A 21,963-nucleotide genomic window follows, 5' to 3' on the forward strand; every position below is an offset into this window, starting at 1 on the left:
ATGTGTTTGGCACCGAAGACAAAAAATAAAAGCTTTATATAATATCAAACAACCCCATATTTTCCAGTATCAAACATTTTTGAAAGAGCGCCAGGGAGCCACTAGGACGTGCTAATGAGCCGCTTGTTGCTGACCCCCGACTTCGAGTGAAGCCATTCCTCTTTTCTATCATTTGAAGCAAGTCCTCTTTTCCAAAACAGTGACTCAAATGGGGAAAAAAATATTTCTCCTATTCAAGGACGAGAGCCGTACTTGCTTGGCTAAAGCTTGACCCTCACAAGCCGCTTAAAGGGACAGTGTGTAAACATTGACCGATAGATGTTGCTCTATTGTGTCGTGCAACTGACAACGAGCGCTACTTAGCACAGGAGGAATGTAAACGAGAAGACTCGAGGTAACCAAAACTCACCATGCTAGGAAAAAAACCCTCACAGGTGCTGAACTAGTAGAATAACGAGAAATAGGGAAGAAAAGAGACGGGGGGCTTGAGAGAAAGAAAAAGGGTAGAAGAAACGAGAGGGATGATAAGGAGAACAGATGTGGGAGGGAAAGGGGAAAAAATGAAAGAGCAAGAAAAGAAAGAAATGAAGAGAGACAAAAGTGAGAAAGACAGATAAAGAATGAGAAAAGAAAAAAAGAATGACTGAGTGTAAAAGAGGGAAAAATAAAAAATGAGTGTGAAAAAGTGAGAAAAAATAAAGAGTGGAAGGGGAAAAAAGAGGGTGAGAAAAAGAGTCAGACAGGTAAACAGAGAGAGAGAAAAATACAGTAGGTAAATAAAGAGGGAGAGAAAAAGAAATACAGTGGATAAAGTAAATACAACTCCAGTTGCTTTGCGAGTGACGGCTTTGGCGACATCAGGCAGACATGTTTCTAACTGTAGCTCATTTCCCTCTTGTGCTTCTCTCGGCGTTGTCCCGGGGCCGCATGCTTAACACCTGCGAGCTCAGTGGACCATTTTTCTTTTACCACTAGGAGGCGCCAAATCATTCACACTATACCCTTTGTTTTGGTTAGCGAGTGTGTTAGCGCTGTTGACTTTAGTGAAGCACAACGTTTGCCAAGTTCAAATGTTTGCATCGGTGCATTGCGATTTCCGAGACTTCTTTCTCCGAATTCCCACCTGCGTGACAAAAATGACACTCGAAACTCCCCCGTGTTGAAATCAAGCCTTTATTTTTTGGTCTGGCGGTGGGTCGGGCGCCCTTTGAGCCCACCCGCGCACTCTGTCCGTCCGATAAGGCCTCATGGGAAGGGGGGCGGGGCTTAGGTAAACAACGGTGAGAAGGTCGTCCGTGTCTGCGGGCCGGGCAAACAAAAGTGCGATGGCGACGGGCGCTCCGGTCGGGAATGATTGCGGGGTTCAAAGTTCGGGAATGTTGGGGTGAACGACGTCGGCGGTCGCGCGCTGATGATGTCACGGCTACATGCCCATCCTGATGCTTTGGATGATTTGGAAGATGGCTGCAAACACAACAAATTCACCTTCAAATCCAGACTCCTCTTTGACATGCATACAGGGCCGTTACCGTTTTTTTTTTGTTTTTTAACCCCGGGAGGGAGGGAGGGAACCGCTAAGCCCCCACCCCTTCGTCGTCCTCGGGTTCAGACCTCGGCTTGACCCGCAAAGTCAAAGTGATCTGTGTCGAAGTGACCCCGAAAGCCAACCGCTGACTAAATAAAAGCGAACGGGGTTGAAAAAAAATCAATGAAACAATCAAACGAGTGACAAAATAGAAATAAAAGAAGCAGATTGGTAACGAATATGCCCTCCACCCCCCAAAAAAAAAAAAAAAAAAAAAAAAGAAAAAAAAAAAAATTCAGATGCAAACCTAAGGGTGGCATTAGCTCAGAAGATAGAGCACTCATCTTGGGATCAAGAGGTCGCAGGTTCGATTCCCGGCTGCTCCGTGTTATATTTCGAAGAGTCCTTGGGCAAGACACTGAATCCCTAATGCCCCCAAATAAAGCAAGTCGGCACCTTGCATGGTTGCATGCCCGCTATTGGTGTGTGTGTGTGTGAATGGGTAAGTGTGAAGCACATTGTAAAGCACTTGACAGTAAGAAATAAACGAGTGAGTCTTCCGATAAAAGAGATCAATCAGCCGGAATCATCCATTCATTCATCCATTATCTGAACCGCTTCTCCTCAGTAGGGTCGCGGGGGTGCTGGAGCCCATCTCAGTTATCTTCGGGCAGTGGGCAGGGGACACCCTCGACCGCTTGCCAGCCAATCCCAGGGCACACAGGGACAGACAATTCGCTCACTCCTTCATACTTAGGGACAATTTGGACCGGTCAATGAATGTCCGGAGGAAACCCACGCAAGCACGGGGAGAACATGCAAACTCCACACAGGAGGTTCGATCTCATGACCTCAACTGTGCCGCCCACGCGCTAACCACTGCGCCGCCGTGTTGCCCCTGCCGGAATCGGCCCCACGATATTCTCGTACTTCTTTGCAACGACAATAAAGCCCGATTTATTCCTTTTGAAATTCACATGGATTGGCTATTAAAGGAAATAAATATTTGCCTTTTTTAAATAAAAACCTTGCAATCCAACATTCGTAAATATGCGGCGGAGCAAACGAGAAACGGCCAAATGCTCAGCTAACCTGATCCGCAAACCACGAAGAGGAAGAGGGCAAGCAGCCAAGGTCCCACGCCTTTCTCGTCCGTCGGGTTTCTCTGAAACGCAAAAAAAGGAAAGAAATCAACGCGTTTTATTTCCCGTTGATGTGTTCTCGTTGCAACAAACGTCATATCGCAGAATGAAAAAAAATCACCCGAAAAAAAAAAGAGCGCTTGAAGCCAAAGGCTCATATAGAGACACATCAAAGTTCATCCTCTCCATCTCAGACATCTTCTCATTTTAACCCCTTACTGGATTAAAGGATCCTAGAAATTTATGGAGCCAAACAAACAGATTACAACAAGTCAGATGATGCTGAAATGCTTTTAGGCGGATTTTTCTCATCTGTGGGCAATATTGCATGTTTTGGATTGTCCTGGCTATAATGTCGCTATTTTTGCGTACCTTAGGCTAATTTGATGACTGTGAGGGGACGTCATTGGTGAGTTTAGAGTTTTAGGGCATCTTGTTTCAGACTGATGCCTCTGCGACGAGTACATTTTGAAATGATCTCAAATTTCCATGACCGATTTCAGTGACTGGTGACACGGTGAGGACACGACTTTGTTTTTCAACGGTCTGACGGCCCGCCGGCGGGTCCTAGGGACCTCTAAGGGTTAACCCCACTGTAATCTGGAGGTTGCCTGCCGACGCTGTTCTCTGCGTTGATTTCCTGTGTCCTGGGCTCTTCAATATCTGGCCGTGGGCTACTGCTGTCGCCCTCTGCTGGTAGCAGTAGAAAAATAAATCAATTCCAAAAGCGATGAAGGGAGTGAAGACCAAAAACACTTCCGGGGCAGGTGTGAGAAGCCTCCTTTCTCGTGAGACTCCGGGAGGAAAATGAAGAAGAATTCTAGCGTAGTTTACTATTTCCGCGAGCCTTGTTTGGTCTTTTAGTGTCACTCTTCTTTTTTCAGATTCAGATCTACTTTATTGTCATTCTAGTACACGTGTATACAGAACGAAATGTCCATACATCTGACCCGCACAGTTTCCTTGAATGTACAGATATAAAAAAAATGTTGTATTGAGTTGGAGTATTGAGTACTAATAATATACTAAATAATCATAGCTATGTATAGTATTATACAGTAGTGCAAAGAGTGCAAGAGGAGCAGCTAACCAGATGTGCAAAATGGGCAGTCAGGTAAACAGTAACAATAACACTGCAAGTACAATAGTGCAGAGAAACAGATGTGCAAGGAGTGGCTAGCTATAAAGAACTGCCAGTAGAGCAAAAAAGTCAAAACTAAACCAACAGATGTACAGATTAGCAGCAGTTTAGATTTACTATGTGTTTGATTGAGCATTTGTTTCTCTTATTTTTTTCTGTATTTTTCTTTAGCGCTTTCCTCTTTTTCTTACACTCTCTCTGTGTTTTCTATTTCTTACATTTTTGGTCTCTCTCTGTTTTGTTATTTCTCTCTCAGTTTCTTTTTTTCTCTTTATTCCTCCCCCTTCTTTCTATTTCTATTGCATTCTCTCTTTCTCTCTCTCCCCCCTCTTTCTTCTCTCTTGAATTGACGAGTTCGGCCCCCGTGACAGTGCTCTTTCTTACCATGTGGCCGCTGAGCTAAATTTGAACTGGTGTTACGGGTGATTTTCGGGGATTGAAATAAACCGTTCTGACTTTTTTTGTAAAATGTTAGGAGACCGTTCTTACATCGCTTACTTCTGTAGGATACAAGGTAACAAAGGGTTAAGTTTTGCAGATTGTACTTGCGGCAGGCCAGTCGGGCTTCTACACAAACTTCCCAGCCAGAACCGATAATGAATAACGCCACCCGATAGCGATCTTCATGTGACAAAAAGTCAACAAGAAATAACAATTCTACCATTTGTGGAACGAATAAAAATGCAATTTGAAAACGCAGGGTTTTGTCGAACATTTTTAGGGGGGAAAAAAAATGCCACCTTAAATGATCTATTCCGCTCGCTGAGATTTTTGTAACGATTGCAAAAGCTCTGTTCGTCCACATGAGGGATCTCCAACGTTCGCAGGCAACAAAACACTTGGGCAAAAGTATTATTGCACAAAAGTGTGAAAAGATATATATTCGGTGATTTATTTTGGTATCGTTGTTGCTGCTAAAGGTTATTGCATTTGTTTTTCTCTTATATTGAGAGCAAACATTTTTTCCACGCTTGTACAAAGTGAAGCCGATTCCGCTCAAACGCCGCATGCCTTTCGTCTACCGGTGGGATATCGGCTCGCCTATCCGTAGAACATACAGTAGACCCCCGGGATACGACATTGTTTTGTTGTGAGGTGAAGTGAAATTGCCATATGGACAGGGGACTAATATGTCCGGTTACTGTGTTTTTTGCACTCATTTTGAGGTTTTGAGTTTTCCCTTTTCCTCATGTAGGTTTTAGATCAGGGGATGGTGTAGTAATAGTCTGTAGTTTGCAATAATCTGCGGTCTGTGCAGACTTTTGAGGCTCCTTGTGATAAAGGGCTATACAAATAAACATAACTTTACTTGCAATACTGTTATGACGCACATTTATCTTCATTCCTTAATATTGCACTCTTATTAAAACTTAGGCCAGTCTTGAAACACGACAACGTCATTACCTGACAGTCTTTATCATTTTTCTCTCTCTATGATACATTTACTCTGGAGTGCCATGTCTAATCGTGTTGCATACAATCTTTTACTACGTTGATAGCAATGCCAATGAAGTGAATTCAAACAAGCTCTGAAACTAGTTCCCAAGTGCTGGGCCATTGTGATTTTCCAGTAAATGGGATTTCTAATTGACATGGTGTTTTAGTGGTTGACCTAACTTTTTATCATGAAAACCTGTTAATAACATAATAATAGCATCAGTTGTATATCATAGAGATGTATATCCAGGTGGTAGCCTTATGTGGGATGTTTGGGCGCGTTCTAAGGGATGGGCAGGGCACTCGTATGATGCGGCAGGGGTAAACCAGCGAAAGCTGTCGGGCCCTGCTGTTGAAGAGAAGAGTGTGTTGTGTCACCCTGACCCGAGCAACATGGCCGCTTTCTTGTGTCCCGTTTCATCTGGAGGGACGAAGGCATGACCAACTTGGGTGCCGAGGTGCCTAACTTGTTTGGGTGTTTGGGCATTTGGGTTGGCCATGGTCCAAACAATTTTGTGTTTTTTGCTATTTTTTCCATTTTATTTTCTTTGTTATTGTATGCGTTTGTCTTGCTGTCGGTCACCCCTCTTGAGGGATATGACCAAGGTGAAGACAAGTCAAATGTATTTATGACGCCCTTAATCACAAAAATGTCTCAAAGGACTGCACAGGATCACAATGACACAATGACCTGATCTTAAACCAACATGCGGGCAAGGAACAACTCAAAACCTCAGCGTGAGGAAAAAGAGAAACATTGAGAAGGGACCTCACAAGTGGTATCACGCTTTCAGGATGACCAGTGTGAATTACATTACAAGGTAGATAAATAGATAGATAGTGCCCACCCGTGACAAAAAGTAGCTCTGAGCTTTAAAAGAGTCGCTGACACCTGATTTCCTTCCTTTAATTTGGAAGAGTTTCAGCATCCGTGTCTGCTTCAAAGTTGATAGGCTGATGCATTTTTGTTATCTTCTCTCATTTCGATAACTGTAATTCCCTGCTCTTCTGGCTCCTCCCAAACACCCCGATTTTTTTTATCGTACAGTGAATGTTTTGATACGGCACTTTGAGTTGCATTCTGGTGTCTGAAAGGTGGTGTGCAAATACAAACTGATTCAAAGGTTTTAAGTTTATTGATCGTTACAGCTGGTTTTCAGGATTGATGACGAACGTGTGCGGCCTCTTCTCAGGGTTTCTTCATCTTCCTCAAGTTGAGGTTTTGGGTTTTTCCTTTCCCTCATGTGGGTTTTGGATCAGGGGATGGTGTAGTCTGTAGTTTACAATAATCTGTTGTCTGTGCAGCCCTTTGAGACTACTTGTGATAGAGGGCTATACAAATAAACATGACATGACATAACGTTTACACCTCGAACTGATCCGACACTCCAAATGCTTTTGATTTCAGTCTCATTGGGTAAATTCAGTAATAGGTAAATGCACTTATTCTTCAAAAAAAAAACAGCTGATGAGAACGTTAGTTTTACCTAGAATTGGAAAGCAACGATCGGTCAGCATTCTGGACGTCTTTCGCTGCTTTTTAACAGAGAACGTTTTCAACTATTTCAAGTTTAACGAGTAAAAAGAAGTGACTTTACTGCAGTAAGGTGTTTTATTTGGAATCGGACATTCGTTTTGAGCAGAGTGAAGTTTTGCTTTTGTACAAAGATCGACTATATAACGATGACGTGCACGTCGCGTCTTGCGATTTTGGACTCACCGTGGACTTGGCCACGTTTCCTCTCAGCGTGATGTTTTTGCTGTGTTTCTCGTTGGCCATTCGGATCCTCTGCTTCGCCACCATGTTGCCGCCAAAGTGCCACGAATGTTAATGTGAGCAAGTTTTCGTCTTGGTTTGTCGTTCGAGTTCACTTCAAAGTGGGAACGACTTTCTGCTGTCGACGTACTCAAAAAGACTAAGCCGCGCCCACTTCCGTTGTCAAGTTGGAAAAGCCTAGCTACTTTTCCGAAAAATTGAGTCAAAATAAAATGTTTAGTTTGACTTCAGTTGCGATAAAAGAAAAAACACAAAATAAACGTAATGTGTTTTATTTTTATATGAAATTTGATACAGGAAATTAACCAAAAACATTTCAAATTCGTCTTATTTACGCTTCGTGAGTGTTTATTTTAACCTTTATTTTTAAACAAGAAGTGGCGTTACTCTCTTAGTAAATCACACACGTCACAAAAACATTCGAAAAAAAAGTCAGCTCCAGAAAATGAAAATGATTCGTAAATAGTTCAATGAAAATAATTATCTGTAACATATCATCTGTTGGATTAATTTTAATATCAACCAAATGAATAATGTGCATCTCCGAATGAGCTCAATGTTGACGTGGCGACGAGCGACGAGCGGCCTGATGACGTACTTCCGGTTAGCGTGTTTCTTATTTCCCCCTTTCCGTCACGTAAACATGGCGCCGCCTGTGCCACTCTTAGCAGGTTCACAACTTTGCTTTCATTTGCATCATTCACACTTTTTGAGTTATCACAACAGTCGTTTTGGCACGTGTTCTGCTTGTCATGTTCGTCAATCAACTTTCCACGCGCTCCCCGTGTTAATTCATCCACTTTATCACATCACAATTAGTGTGCAAGCAAGCACTCACGTTTCATCGTAGCATTATGCTCCCCATGAAATTGAGCCTTCACTTTTACACGACATTTTTATAAAATTGTGAAAACGGTGTGTGTGTGTTACAGTGAATGAGTCGCAAGGAACACGGCTGTTGAGCGGCCCCCCCACTTGCCAGGATCACCCCAACTTTCCCAGGTGAGTTGATCGTTGACGTCATCCGTGACGTCACAGTGCGTCATGGGTCTCACCTGAAGATGCGCCATGCAGGGACTCTCATGCTAGCCGGTGTCTGAACTTCAGTCGTGACGGATCGCTTTTCGCCTGGTGCAATGGAAAAGTGTGAGTATAGCCAACATCATCATTGAGCAAATCAGGACTGGAACTGTGCATTTTTTGCTCTTGTTAGGGAAAAAAACGATATTACAAATGTATCGTTTACCAAATAGTTCGAATTAATGATCTGACTCCATCAGCCAAACACAAACTTCATTCTCCTAACAATGTATGCTCGTTTCTCAATTTAGGGAAAAATATTGACAGGAGACAGGCATTTCCACACGGGCAGATTTATTTTCTTAAAGTAAGTGAATTCCATCGAATTTAGCGGAATTATTGTCGAATTAGTCTAATTAGTCTTCGTTGAAATGAAAATGATCTCCTCAGTCTTTCCGTGGAACAAGACTGTGACAGCAATCTGTCGCTGAAGTCAAGTCAAGTCATTTGTATTTGTGACGCCCTTAATCACAAAGAGTCTCAAAGGGCTTCACAGGTTATTACACAGACTATTTTTTCAGACTATCATGACACCATCCCCTGATCTGGAACCAATATGAGGGCAAGGAAAAACTCAAAAAAACTCAACATGAGGAAAATGAGGAAACCTTGAGAGGGGACCGCACATGTGGTATCCCCCTTCCAGGATGACCAGACAGCAAAGGATGTTGCAATCACAAATAATACAGAGATATTGTCCACGAAAAGTATAGGTTATTCATATGCTATAGCGTAGAGGGGGAGCTGCTCTTCCGCATCTTTGTGCGTTAAAACCCATAGGAGAGGATTGAAAGTCATCTAAATTGTAGTTGTTAAACGGGACAAAAAACACAGAAGATAGAAGCAGACACTTAAAACAAGAAATCACAAAAAGAGCGAAATAACACGAAGCTGCTGGAAAGCACTTTTATGAAAACATGCAGTGTACGATGAGAGAATCAAATCACCTTTAACCACGCCCAACGTAATGCAGACACACTCAATGGTAAAAATACATTCAAAACGAAATGAACAATAATAAAATAAAATGCGACTACGATGACGCACAGACTAACCACGTGAGGAAACGATACGTTGACAAGAAAGACATTTCCTTTCCAAATCCACAAAGCATTGAACCAGCGATAACCGAAGCGCAGAGTAGCGAGGGCTCTCTGGATTATATTTGCAGATAATATCACCAAGAGGAAGTATAAAAATACGAAAAAGAAGGTAGAAAGTAGAGAGCCCTGTGGAACGCCCCCCGGGGATGTTTCGAGGTCAGATGGGTGTCATTCTGAGAGGTAGGATCCAAACTAGGCCCCAGGGATAGGACAAAAATTGTTATCGCGATATCAAATTTGTCATCCGTCGATTCCCGAGATTTCAATGCCCTTTTTTGTGGGCGCTGCCAGCGTGTCGGCGGTGCGGACCTCGGACGGCGCCTCGGCGGCCACGTTGGAGCTCCCCAAGACGGCGCTGTTGCAGTTCTCGCCTCTGGGCAACATCCTGGCCACCTGGCAACCCTACGCCAGTAAGACCCCCGTTCCATCACACCAAGAAGTCTCCCAAGACTCACCGGGAAGGATTTTGTGTGCAGAGAGCGCCGGTGGCGACGGCCACGCGGCCCAAGGGGACACCAACCTTCGTCTGTGGGCGCTGCCCGGTGCCACCCTGCTCAAGGGTTTCTCCCAGAAGAAGGCGGAGGCCTGGTGAGCATCTTTTGGCGAACGCCAGCTAGCTTGGCGCAGGCTAGCTTGGCGCGGTGCTGATGTAGCGCTGCCCCACAGGTGCCCCGGCTGGTCCGCGGACGAGAAAGTGGCGGTCCGGATGGTCAGCAACGAACTGCACTTCTTCGAGGGAAACGATTTCAGTGAGTGCGCCCTTGGGTGCTCCTTACGATTTTTTTTCCTCAGTGAAGGCCCGAATATGCTGTGAAACCATGAGAAAAGGCTTCCCTTGGGGTCTTTGGATGTTTTTTTTGCTGGGTTCGTATGGGTGCTTAAAATCCTAGAAAATGCTTGAATTTTAAATGTTGGTTTTTCAAGGTCTGGAAAATGCTTTAATTTTGGGTGAAGTGCTTGAAATGACTTCCATTGCCTTGTTTCCTGGCATCTATACAGCACACGTTTAAATCTTTTTTTTTAAAGTGAGTAAAATTATTGAAAATTGAAATGTAAATAAAGGAAAAGATCAGCAGTCTCTAAGATCAAAAGCTCTCAGCTTCAGAGCAATCAATATAATTGAAATGAGTCGAAATTTGGCTCTATTTTCTGCTTTTTGTGACCCAAAATGTGTCGAGCCCTTTCTATTTTTGTAAACAAGTGTGACGTAGCCAAGCTGCGCTTGCATTGTTGAAGTAGAATGGCAGAATTCATGTCAGTTTATGGCATCCCATTGACACAAAAAAGATAGATAGCATCAGCTTAAAACAGCACAAGGTATATGCTAGCAGCAACTTTATTTTCGTCGTCAAAGCCAACAAAAAACATTCTTTTGATTGGCACTGGATTTCTTCCTTTGAAGGTACTGGAAAACCTGGAAAAATTGGCCCTGAAAGTGCTTGAATTTGGCCATAAAAAGGTTGATAAACTCTTTAAAAGGTGCCCCAAAGCCAATTTAGTATAGTAGTCTATTTAGTTAGTACTTATATTCTGTGTCGGGAGAATTTCAATAATTCATATTTTAAATAAGTTTTGAAACCATGAGAAATCACATCTTGTATTGTTTCAGTTGTGTAAGGATTTTTTTCTAGCTTTAATTTTGAAAATCGCTAGGATTGAAACGAATTATTCTTTACTGCAATCAGTTAACAAATTTGCCTCTAGGTGTTGCGTGTGCTCCACCATATACCTTTTTGTCCTCTGAAGAATGCTAAACATTCCTACACTGATAATTTTTTTTTAATTATATTATTACTTTGAGTTCTTGCAGTTCTGATATGAATTACCAACCTTCCCCCTTTTTTTACCCTCCTTCTTTTTCTTTTTTCCCTTATCACCTATTTTTCTCCCATTTCTGTGCATTTTTTTCAACTTATTTTTGTCTATTTCTCTTTTATTCTTTTTCTTTCTTTCTGCAAGTAATAATTTAATTGATGAGCAAAAATACACGAACCATCCTACACGTGCATTTAAAAAAAAATACTCATAGGTGGAGAAATTGCAATCATTTGACATAAGATGAGGTTCACCTGGAGGGAGCTGACATTGTCAGCCATCTTGCTCCTACGTCTGTGGACTTTTCTTTTACTAATCATCTACTGAAGAAGCTTGAATAGAAACAAAACACTAATAATAAAATAAAATAAATCAAAAGAAGTCGAGAACTTAAACTGGCACCATTTGGATAGCCAAAAACGTTGGCTTGATTTTTACGTTACTGAATTTTGATAGAGTTCCCCATTTTACGTCACACCAATACTTAGCAACCACAAGATGTTCGATGAAGATGACGGTCCAGTCTTTATGTCCTCGGTTGTAGAGCGATGAGAAATCCCAGTAGGCTTGAGACCTAGTTGGGACGAGGATCACAGGATGCAGGGTGTTGAAGCAGAGGTTGACTGCTGGTGGCTCGAGGCTTCTCTGAGGTCGCTGGCTTTTCCTGCTCGTTGAGCTGAGACCTGGTCAGGACCGGCCAGGGTTTTGATCTGGTTCTTCTTGTTTGGATATGCCCTCTTGCCTTCTGGCTGGCCAAATTCAGACTGCCCTTGCCAGGTGAGACGTGCACCAGCTCTCAGTTCCGGTCTACTGGGAGGGGCAAAGCCCTGTGGTGGAGTTGTCACGGCAACTTTTGATGCCCAATTGCAAGAAAAGGTCCCCCTCCCCCAAACTCACATTCCATCAGTATCAAATAACATATATATGTGATTGACTTAAAACACAGTATTCACTTCACATCTCTTGACATTGTTTGATCATTTTCTGACATTGCAAAACAAGATTCCGACCAAATGTCGAATACTCTACATTAGTTCAATTTGGTCACTTTGAGTCTCCTTAGTTTGTATTCTTCCTTGTACTCAGTTAGCACTCTTTTTCGGTTCCACACACGATACAGTGTCATCCGGTGCTCAGATATTCCACACTGCCCTCGTAAAATGCCACTAAACGCGTAGCATTAGCACGCTAACGCCAAAGCATCTTTGTTTCCAGATGTGATCGCCAACAAGCTCCACCTGCCCAAAATGTCCAATTTTGAGCTGTCACCAGGAAGTCATCCCTTCAAGGTGAGCCAATCAACCGGTATCTGCCGGTCGAGCCCGCCTCCTCCTCTTCCTGATTGGTCGTCGCCGTCTCCAGGTGTGCGTGTACGTCCCGGGCAGCAAAGGAGCGCCGTCCTTCGTTCGCGTCTTCCAGTACCCGAAACTGGACGGTCTGGGCGCCGCCTTGGCGAGCAAGAGCTTCTTCAAGGCGGATCGCGTCACCATGCAGTGGAACAACAAGGGTAGGGGGCGCTCTTTGATGCGTGTTCAGTGTTCACCATTGGATTTTGTAAGACCCTGCTTGGTGGACAGTCTAGGGGAGTCCAAGGGCGTGTTTCCTTTAAAGAACATTTTCTAATTTACAAAAACAAACTCATGGATCTTGTACCTTTTTACAGCAAAATCAAAAATCTAGATCTATGCTGAAAGTGTGCCCTTGTAAACTATCAATCCATCCATGATCTGCACCGCTTATCCTCAGTAGGGTCACGGGGGTGCGGGAGCCCATCCCAGCTATCTTCGGATAATCGCAGGGCACACAGAGACGGACAACTCCCTCGCTCATTCACACCAAGGGACAATTTGGACCGGCCGATCAAACATTTTGGAATGTGGGAGGAAACCGGCGTGCCCGGAGGAAACCCGCGCGAGCACAGGGAGAACATGCAAACTCCTTCCAGGAAGTTCGATCTCATGACCTCAGAACTGTGCCGCACATGCGTTTCTTGTAAACGATTGAATGCTAAATCCACGAGTTAGAAAAGGCAATAATAAAATCCTTTTACCATTAAAAAAGGTGTACAACCCCTCTCTTATTGCTTGCAATGGCAGCGCCGCTCTGTTACGCTGAGATGAAAAGGCCGGCAGTTGACAACCGGACATGGTTTTGTCTTTCTCCCCGTTGCAAAGATAAAAGAGATAACAAGAACTTTTCAATATTCAAGAAGAAGCGTGAATGATAGCTGACCTGACGCAGCCAGCGGAGCAATTAAGGGAGTTTGATTTTTGATTTTTTTTGCGGCGACAGGTTCGGCCGTGCTGGTGACGGCGAGCACCGAGGTGGACAAGAGCGGCGCGTCGTACTACGGCGAGCAAACGCTGCATTACCTCCACGTCGGCGGCGAGACGGCGCACGTGCAGCTACGTGAGAATACGCCCGCCGACGCCATCGTGACCGAAACCGAAAAGGCCGAGGAATGAATCCGGCACCCCTTAACCCACCCTTTCGTGACGTCACGCTCATATTTGGACGTCGACTGCAACAATCTCATCAACGACACCAAATTCGAACACTTTGAGTGCCCGGAACGTTTCGGGTCGGTGTGTCGGATCAATTCTAGAACGCAACGTTTGCTTCCAAATAAGGCCGCACCGCAACTAAGAATTATTTTCATCATTGCGGAATCGGTCAATGATTTTTCCGATGAATCCAAGAATCTGGTTTCTTTCCTCCTCTTCATTCAAAGGTTGAAGTTAGTGACGGATAGAAAAATTGTGCTCAAAAAACCCCAAAACGATAAACAACATCTAAGTGTTCGTCAAAGAACTTGACAATGAACAAAATGACATACAAATATACTATATACAGCTGAAAATAGGTCAGATACTCTTTTCCTACGCGACTATCCAAATCTCATATTATATTTGGGCTTTTCAGACGAAACAAAAAAGAAATACATTTGGTAAATAAATGGTAAATGGTCGAGTCAATGAAGAGCTCCCAAAACGCTTTACAATGTGCTTTCACACTTACCCATTCACACACACACTCACACACCAGTAGGGAGTCAGCCATGCAAGGCACCGACCTGTTCATTGGGGGATTTAGGGATTCAGTGTCTTGCCCAAGGACACTTCCACATATAACACGGAGGAGCCGGGAATCGAACCTGCGATCTCTTGATTCCAAGACGAGCGCTCTACTTCCTGAGCTAATTAACATTTTTATAAAAAAAAAAAAACGGTCTCAAGGCATTCTCTGCCGGACCAAAGTGGCACCACAACTCCCAGTGTCACAACAAAATTAGGTGCATTCTTATTTACATTTTTTTAACGTTCTTGGCGGCTCAATCCACAAACTCGTGATTTGCCGACAATTTTAATTGATTTCTTCGATGAGTTGTTGCAGCCCTACTTCCAAATCTGTGAAGTCGGGGCGGAGTCGCTTTTTCCACCATTTTTCCTCCCCTGACGACTCGAACGTGTGTCCCGTCAGCCAAAAATGGTCCCATTTACGACGTGGCCTGGAGTCCCAACTCCAGCGAATTCTGCGTGGTGTACGGCTTCATGCCGGCCAAAGCCACCGTCTTCAACCTCAAGTGCGACGCCGTCTTCGACTTTGGCACCGGACCTCGCAACGCCGCCTACTACAGGTCAGTTGACGCCACTGCATTTTTATTTTGTCTATTCTGCACTGTTTACATCCATGTCATTATTTGTCATAAGTTGATTCTGTTTTTAATGATCAGACACCTGCAAAGGAGATTTCATAGAACGTTAGTTTTGTTACTTTGACTATTCCTCATGCTGAGGTTTTTGAGTTTTTCCTTGCCCTCGTGTAGGTTTTAGATCAGGGGATGTTGTCATAATAGTGTAGTTAGCACTAGTCTTTGGTCTGTGCAGCCCTTTCAGACCGTCCCTTCTCAAAGTTTCTTTATTTTAGTCATGCTGAGGTTTTTGAGTTTTTCCTTGCCCTCGTGTCGGTTTTAGATCAGGGGATGGTGTCTACATAGTCCGTAGTTTGCAATAGTCTATGGTCTGTGCAGCCCTTTAAAGGGCATCACAAATAAACGTGACTTGACTAGACTATTAAACATCGCTGTTGTTCATGATTTGGACTATTATTCATTGTTTACATAATTGTCACTGTCGGTGACAAATATATTCTGTTTTCAATATTGGACACGTGCAAAGGAGATTCCATAGGATGCACATTAATTTTTTTCACGACTATTGCTCACAGTTGGTTGGTTATTTTGACTATTATTATGTTGAGGTTTTTGAGTTTTTCCTAGCCCTCATGTAGGTTTTAGATCAGGGGATGGTGTCATAATAGTCTGCGGTTTGCGATAGTCTGTGGTCTGTGCAGCCCTTTGAGACTCTTTGTGATTACGGGTGTCACAAATTAACAGGACTTGAGGTTTTTGAGTTTTTCCTTGCCCCCATGTAGGTTTAAGATCAGGGGATGGTGTCATTATAGTTTGTAGTTTGCAATAATCAGTGGTCTGTGCAGCCCTTTGAAGTCTTTGTGATTACGGGTGTCACAAATTAACAGGACTTGATTTATGCACTGTTAACATCATTGTTACAATCGACCTATCATGTTGCAGTTCTTTGATTCTGACACCCTTTAAGGTGTGTCCGTTTTTTCTACCTGGGCAAGTTCTTAAAAAGAAGGGGCTCAGGGGAGGGGGCTTTTATAACTGGTTTGAATTTCTTATCTTAGGTTTGGACTTTCTCCCCTGTTTTCCTTGCAACTTCCGAACCCATTGATGTTTTCTCTCCTTACTTTAAGTGTCTACTAAACTATAAACTCATCAAGTCCGCAGGGTCACATCCTGGTCCTGGCCGGATTCGGCAATCTTCGAGGTCAGATGGAAGTTTGGGATGTCAAGAAGTATAAACAGGTGAGGACAGGATCTTCAAACTTAACAATATTGAATTGAATTTTGTGTCATTTCCAACAACATTGTAACCATTTTTGCAACGAGATGAGACATAGCACTCCAGAATAAAAGTGTAATAAAGACTTTCGAAGAAAAATAAGGTCAAAGAATGTCTGTATAAGCCACGCCCCCTCCGCACGCACTGCCTACTACTGGTGACTCATAACCTCAAGATGTGTGCAGTTAAGCTGACACCCCTTATTTAAGTATTTTATTCTATAGTTGTAAATTCGGCTCGGATGCAAAATATATACGGTAGGGAGAATATCTCCATGATGAGAAATTAAGTGACCTCGAGAAAATGGGGATAAAATGTTGTTTTCCCTTTTATCATCTCTGACTTTGCAGTCGGATGCCATTGGAAATGAACCCGGCTCGCAGCAGTGAGAGCCAGCAGTGATTTGGATGACATACAAAGAGGCATTGAATTGGATCTCATCATCACACCATTTTTATTAACAGCGCCAGAGACAAAAAATTAATTTTGTTGTGCATTTCACCTGTTATTCTATTCTCCCATTTTAAGCATTGTGGGCGATAAACGAGAAATGTGCGTGGCCGCGATTCAAATCTTTTTTTAACAACGTAAACTATAAACATAATGCCATAATAACATTTTCAATGGATTTATATAATGTTCTTCAAAGTCCGATTCATCAGCAGCGTTGTGCATTTTTTGCCTTTGTTTCCTCCATTCTTTAACATTTGTCTCTGGTACCGTGAATCAAAACAGTGTGATCATGAGATCAAATCTGTGGAGAAAATGGGGGTCGGCAATATTTTTCGGCTTATCAATCATTGAACAAATCCGGTCAAATTTGTTCTTTGCGAATAAACATGGTAGCGAGTAACTGTAATGAATGACTCGCTTATTTTTCCAGTAATATACTTTTTACGGCCCTTTTTTCTGTCGCCCTCAGGTGGGCAAAATCCAGGCGTCCGACGCCACCCACTTCAGCTGGTGCCCGGACGGCGAGCACTTGGTGACGGCCACCTGCTCGCCGCGTTTGCGGGTGGGCAACGGCTACCAGATCCGCCATTACACGGGCGGCGTGGCGCACGCCCACGATACGCCCGAAGGAAGCGAGTTATGGGGCGTGCGATGGCAAAGCTTCCCGGACGGAACCTTCCCCGAGCGAGCGGTGCGTTACCAGCTGTCGGGCGGCGACCCGCTCGCCGCGCAGGATGCCGCCCCCCGGGCCTACAGGCCGCCCGCCTTGAGGCACCTCCCGGCTGCGCCCACTTCCATGCTGGTCGGTCGCCCCTCGCCCTCTTTGTACCCCCCCTCCGACCCTGACGCTTCCGTTTGCGTTTTAGCACGAGGAGGAAGCGCCTCAGAACGCTCGTCCTTCCGACAAGAATCCCTCCAAGGCCGCGCTGAAGAATCAGAAGAAACGAGAAGCTCGGAAAGCCGCCAAACAGGTGGGCTGGCGTTGCGCGGAGGAAAGATCAAAATGTTCCCGATTTATCAAACCGTTTTCTCTTTTTAAGTTTTGATGACTTTTTCAGTCCAAACAATCTATGTACATTGTCGAGACACTTTATAATGAAAAGCCACCGAACAAACTTGAACCCAAAACCAACGTATTACTCAGAAAATCTAGCAAAGTATCCAGAGCAATTTGATTGGGTGAGCTGTAAGAATTGGCAGAGCCATACACAGGGTGCGAACACTTTTTGTCCTTTGCCCAGCGCCGTCTGCACTGAATGTAAATCCTTGATGGCAGTATTTTGTGACATTTTTACAAAATAACTTTTTGGGAAACCATTATTTAGGACAAAAATGACGGTTACTCACGAGTAACTGGCGGGTGGAGACAAATTTTAAGCGATAGATTTTTATTGAGGGCAGCACGGCGGCGCAGTGGTAAGCGCGTGTGTTGCACAGTTCTGAGATCAAACCTCCTGTGTGGAGTTTGCATGTTCTCCCTGTGATTGCGTGGGTTTCCTTCGGCCACTCCGGTTTCCTCCCACATTCCAAAAACATGCATGTCAGGTTCATTGGCTGGTCCAAATTGTCCCTAGGTGTGAATGAGCAGCGAATTGTTGGTCCCTGTGTGCCCTGGGACTGGCTGGCAACCAGTTGAGGGTGTCCCCTGCCCACTGCCTGAAGATAGCTGGGATGGGCTCCAGCACCCCCGCGACCCTACTGAGGATAAGCGCTGCAGATAATGGATGGGTGGATTTTTGTTGATATGTGACACCGGCTCATCTAACGTCACACGTTGAAAAATAATTCGCTGAAGAATTAGCTTTTGTCTGGAGAGCTGCATTTGCTTGAAAAAATGCCTGAAAGGAAAAATAATATTGATGTTATTTATTGTAACTATTGATAGCATCTGAAATCCAATATTTCAGCAATTATGATTAAGAAAAGATGCAGACATTTAAGTGTACTTGTTTTTTTGTCTATAAATAAACCATTTAATGAAATTGGTTATGAAAGCAAAGTAATACATTTTCTCTTTTAAAGCATTAACTTTAAAAAGATCCATTGAAAAACTTAAAATATTACACAGCTCTGAATATTTTTTTCATTCCATTCGATCTTGATAAATAAAATACACATGCCATCATTGGTAAAAAAAACGATGTAGCCAGCTATTAGAATGTTAAGGACACTGGGGATAAGAGTGGCAGCAAATCTACACATTTTCATGAGTCGTCTTTATTTTTCTACCTCTATATCCATATTATCATATAGTTTTAACATTTGGCTGAATCTGACCCGCGGACCGTAGTTTGCTCACCCCTGGCAAAGCGAGACGTTGGCCGCACCCGTTCAGTTTTTCCTGGTTTTCCGCAGGAGGGCAAGCCCGAGGCCGAGCCGCCTTCGGGCCCCGCCCCCCCGGCCCACAGCCAATCGGCAGAAGCCTCCGGCGACCCGGAAACGGATAAGAAAATCAAGAACGTCAAGAAGGTCTCCAACGTAGCGTAGGACCTCGGATGTCGACATTGGTTCTGAACCTGGGCTTTGTTTTTGCAGAAGCTGAAGGCCATCCAGGAGCTGAAGGAGCAGCAAGCGGGTGGGAAGGTTCTGGAGAAGAACCAGGTGAGTCGGGTCCTCCTCCGCCTGATATGTGCGTTTTCATCGCTTAGTAGTTGGCTAAAAAATGGGGATTGACTTTGCTGACCAAGGTAAAAAAATGGCAAAACAAACAGATGGAGACCTAGACTTGGAACTCACAACTTTCAGAAGTCAAGTCCTGTTTATCTGTTCGACCCTTAATCACTAGAAGTGTGTTATAAGCCTAGATTTTAACGCTTTTGCTGAGGTTGCAGGTGGAATCTCACAGGGTAGAGCATTCCACAGCTCCAGGGCCCAAAAGGAGAACGCTCTCGAACCTTCGGATTTCTTCTTGGCTCTCGGGATCGCTAGTAGGCTCCGAGCAGGAACATAGGGGGACAATAAATCTGAAATACGAGGGGGCAAGTCGATGCCTCATTTTGTATCACACCACCGGAACCTTAAAAATCACTTCTGACAGGCAGCCAGTGCAGATAAAAAGAATTTTGGAAGAATATAGGACGTACTGTATTTAAAGACACTGATCACGTCAATAATCTATCATGCCGGTAAAAAATCAAGTATCCTAGAAAATTACAGTGACACATCACTGGTAAGCTATTTTCAAAAGCAGCTACATGGATATCCAGTTTTTTTTTCAAATCACATTGTCAAGTCAAGTCCCATTTATTTTTGACGCTCTTAATCAGAAAAATGCCTCTAAGGACTGCACACGTTACAATAACACAATCCCCTGATCTTTAACCGACATGCGGGCAAGGAAAAAGTCCAAATCTCAACGTGAGGAAAATAAGAAACCTTGAAGGGGCCTCACAGTACACAAAATGGAGGAATGTCAGGTTTGTGTAATATTTGACCACTAGATGTTGTTGTATAGTGTAGTGCAACTCAAAGCGAGTGCTAAAAAGCATAAGAATACAAACTACAGAAACTCAAAGTGACCAAAGCGGTCTCATCTATTGCTCAACCATTTGCAAAGGGGGAAAGAAAAGAATGGGATAAAGAAATTGAACAGAAAAGGGAAAGAAAAAGAAGAAAATTGGCATTAAAAAAGGTGATGAAAGGGAACAAAGAAAGCAAAAAGGGATAAGAAAAAAGGAAAATAAATAGAAAGGAAAACTAATAAAAGTGGGGAAAAAAGACAGAGGAATGAAAAAATAAAGGAAAAGAGAGGAAAAATAGGGAAGAGAAAAGGCAAGAAAAAATAAAACTAGCAAGGAAATGAAAGGAGAAAATAAGCAGCGAGATGGCTCTCAACGATTTCAGTTCCCTCTAGGGAGCCTCATGTTATCTCAAATAAATCCAGATATGATTGCCGGTGTAAATCATTGTTTTTTGAACAAAAGGAGTTTTTCTTTTACCACTAGGCGGCGCTCAATAGCTTGTTTATTTGAAGTGAACCAAAAGCTTAGGTTTCTTGTGTTTCCGGAGGGTCACACTTTTGACATTCGTACCCGGTAAAAAATGTTTTTATAACGACTGTATTTTTTGTCTTTCAGCTGGAGAAGATGCAGAAGGAGCAACAGCTGCTGGACGAGCTCAAACTTCTGCAAATAGGAACCACGCTGTGAGGAACTCTTTGCTCGACTCCCGCCGCAATAAAAGTTCTCTTTCCCATTTCCGAGTCTGTTCAGATGAGCTTAAGAGAGTGAAACCCCGAGTCCCGTTTGAAAAATGGCATCTGCTTTGTCTGGAATCGGCACTTCCCAAAGGTCTCCACGCATCCTGCAAGAATCCTAGAGTAAAAATGCACTTGTTTTCGAAAAAGTGCAAAGTTCAGTTGATCTCCCAATAAAACCGCCATTAGTGCATTCAAAGTGCTGCTAAAGGAATAAATGGGCTGCGTTTATAATGTTCCTTAGCGGTCATTGGGGACCTCCAAAGCGCTCCGCAATGTATTTCACACTTACCCTTTCGCACACACACCGATAGCGGAGTCCGTCGTGCAAGGTGACTACCTGCATATCCAGCAATTAGGAGTTGGGTGTCTTGCCCATGGACTCTTTGATATTGAAATGAATGAACCTGCAACATATTTGATTCCAAGACCACGGCTCTACCTCCTGAGATACAAATTCCTCCATATTTGGAGTTATGGTAACTGTATTTGTTGTGCTTAATGAGGAAACAAGCTTTGCCCAAATACAAACGGGAAGTAACTCAAAACAAAGAAGTGCAGTACTGACGTTCAGTGTTTAGGGGGTTTAAATCTTACCTTTTCCCCTTTTATTGGTCATCTCATTCAGATAATGTTACAAAGTGGGTGATGTTCTTGCCTAGAGTTCAATAGTGTTGGGATTTAACTATCAAAATGTACTGTTTACCATATTGTTCAAATTAGTTATCTGACTCCATTAACCAAACACGACCCAGATTCATCCAACAATTATGCGCGCTCGTTTTTTGAGAGAAATGATCAGGAGCCGGCATTTCCACACGGGGGCGGGTTGTTTATTGTTCCTAACAGCAGATCTAAGTGTACCCAATCGGAGACCGCTCGCATCCAAGTTGCCCGGGATCGTTTATACATTTCACAAACAAAGCAAAGACAACCTATTGGCTATGTGTCATCTGCAGTTAACGTTAGCTTTCCCTTATTGGTCTTCTCCCCGCATGAGGGCGTGTCGGCCGGGCTCCACAATCTTCGCATACCAGTGGCGCCCCGACATCTGCCCTTTTGCGTCTGGCCTTCTGCGTCAGCACTCATAGGAATTATGTTATCCGAAATACGTCTGATGCATTCCACACAGCCTGACCCATTATTGTACATTGAATTAAAGCAGTCAGTAATTATCTTTATTGCATTAAACTGAATACATGTACTTTGTAGTCAATCATATAATATCCTTTATTAGTTTCATTAGTTTTAATTTAAAAGGGTGACATGCTCTGTTTGAGTTGTTGAAGAGATCCTGCTCCAAGTGGAGGAGTTCAAGCTTCTCGGGGTCTTGTTCACGAGCGAGGGCAGGATGGAACGGGAGGTCC

General features: G+C 43.6%; 2 protein-coding genes across 2 annotated transcripts; one reads left to right on the top strand and one right to left on the bottom strand.

Annotated features, from left to right (window-relative positions):
* Window positions 1-1,154: 1,154 nt before the first annotated feature.
* LOC148359016 (stress-associated endoplasmic reticulum protein 1-like) lies at window positions 1,155-7,168 on the bottom strand. The gene is made up of 3 exons (XM_088345975.1): window positions 6,966-7,168; window positions 2,618-2,690; window positions 1,155-1,464 (listed from the first exon to the last, which is right to left on the bottom strand). Exons 1-3 carry the CDS (start codon window positions 7,047-7,049, stop codon window positions 1,424-1,426), a joined length of 198 nt encoding a protein of 65 aa, XP_088202101.1. The 5' UTR covers window positions 7,050-7,168; the 3' UTR covers window positions 1,155-1,423.
* Window positions 7,169-7,620: 452 nt separating this feature from the next.
* Window positions 7,621-20,595, top strand: eif2a (eukaryotic translation initiation factor 2A). The gene is made up of 16 exons (XM_088345978.1): window positions 7,621-7,693; window positions 7,955-8,024; window positions 8,097-8,168; window positions 9,497-9,615; window positions 9,682-9,793; window positions 9,872-9,954; window positions 12,236-12,309; window positions 12,383-12,527; window positions 13,313-13,429; window positions 14,501-14,657; window positions 15,827-15,911; window positions 16,871-17,203; window positions 17,268-17,372; window positions 18,757-18,870; window positions 18,937-19,002; window positions 20,478-20,595. Exons 1-16 carry the CDS (start codon window positions 7,666-7,668, stop codon window positions 20,547-20,549), a joined length of 1,752 nt encoding a protein of 583 aa, XP_088202104.1. The 5' UTR covers window positions 7,621-7,665; the 3' UTR covers window positions 20,550-20,595.
* Window positions 20,596-21,963: the final 1,368 nt, after the last annotated feature.

Source organism: Urocampus carinirostris, chromosome 10 (assembly GCF_059441175.1).
Source record: "Urocampus carinirostris isolate Australia breed hairy pipefish chromosome 10, RoL_Ucar_1.0, whole genome shotgun sequence".
Classification (NCBI taxonomy): domain Eukaryota; kingdom Metazoa; phylum Chordata; class Actinopteri; order Syngnathiformes; family Syngnathidae; genus Urocampus; species Urocampus carinirostris.

Bases quoted from the DNA above. Each gene is read 5' to 3' on its own strand.
- LOC148359016 (XM_088345975.1), bottom strand. From the start codon at position 7,049: ATGGTGGCGAAGCAGAGGATCCGAATGGCCAACGAGAAACACAGCAAA. The intron at 2,691-6,965 runs GTGAGTCCAAAA...TTTGCGTTTCAG, and splicing joins GAAACGTGGCCAAGTCCACG to AGAAACCCGACGGACGAGAA. The intron at 1,465-2,617 runs GTTAGCTGAGCA...TTGTGTTTGCAG, and splicing joins CTTCGTGGTTTGCGGATCAG to CCATCTTCCAAATCATCCAA.
- eif2a (XM_088345978.1), top strand. From the start codon at position 7,666: ATGGCGCCGCCTGTGCCACTCTTAGCAG. The intron at 8,169-9,496 runs GTGAGTATAGCC...GGGCGCTGCCAG, and splicing joins GCCTGGTGCAATGGAAAAGT to CGTGTCGGCGGTGCGGACCT. The intron at 9,616-9,681 runs GTAAGACCCCCG...TTTTGTGTGCAG, and splicing joins CACCTGGCAACCCTACGCCA to AGAGCGCCGGTGGCGACGGC.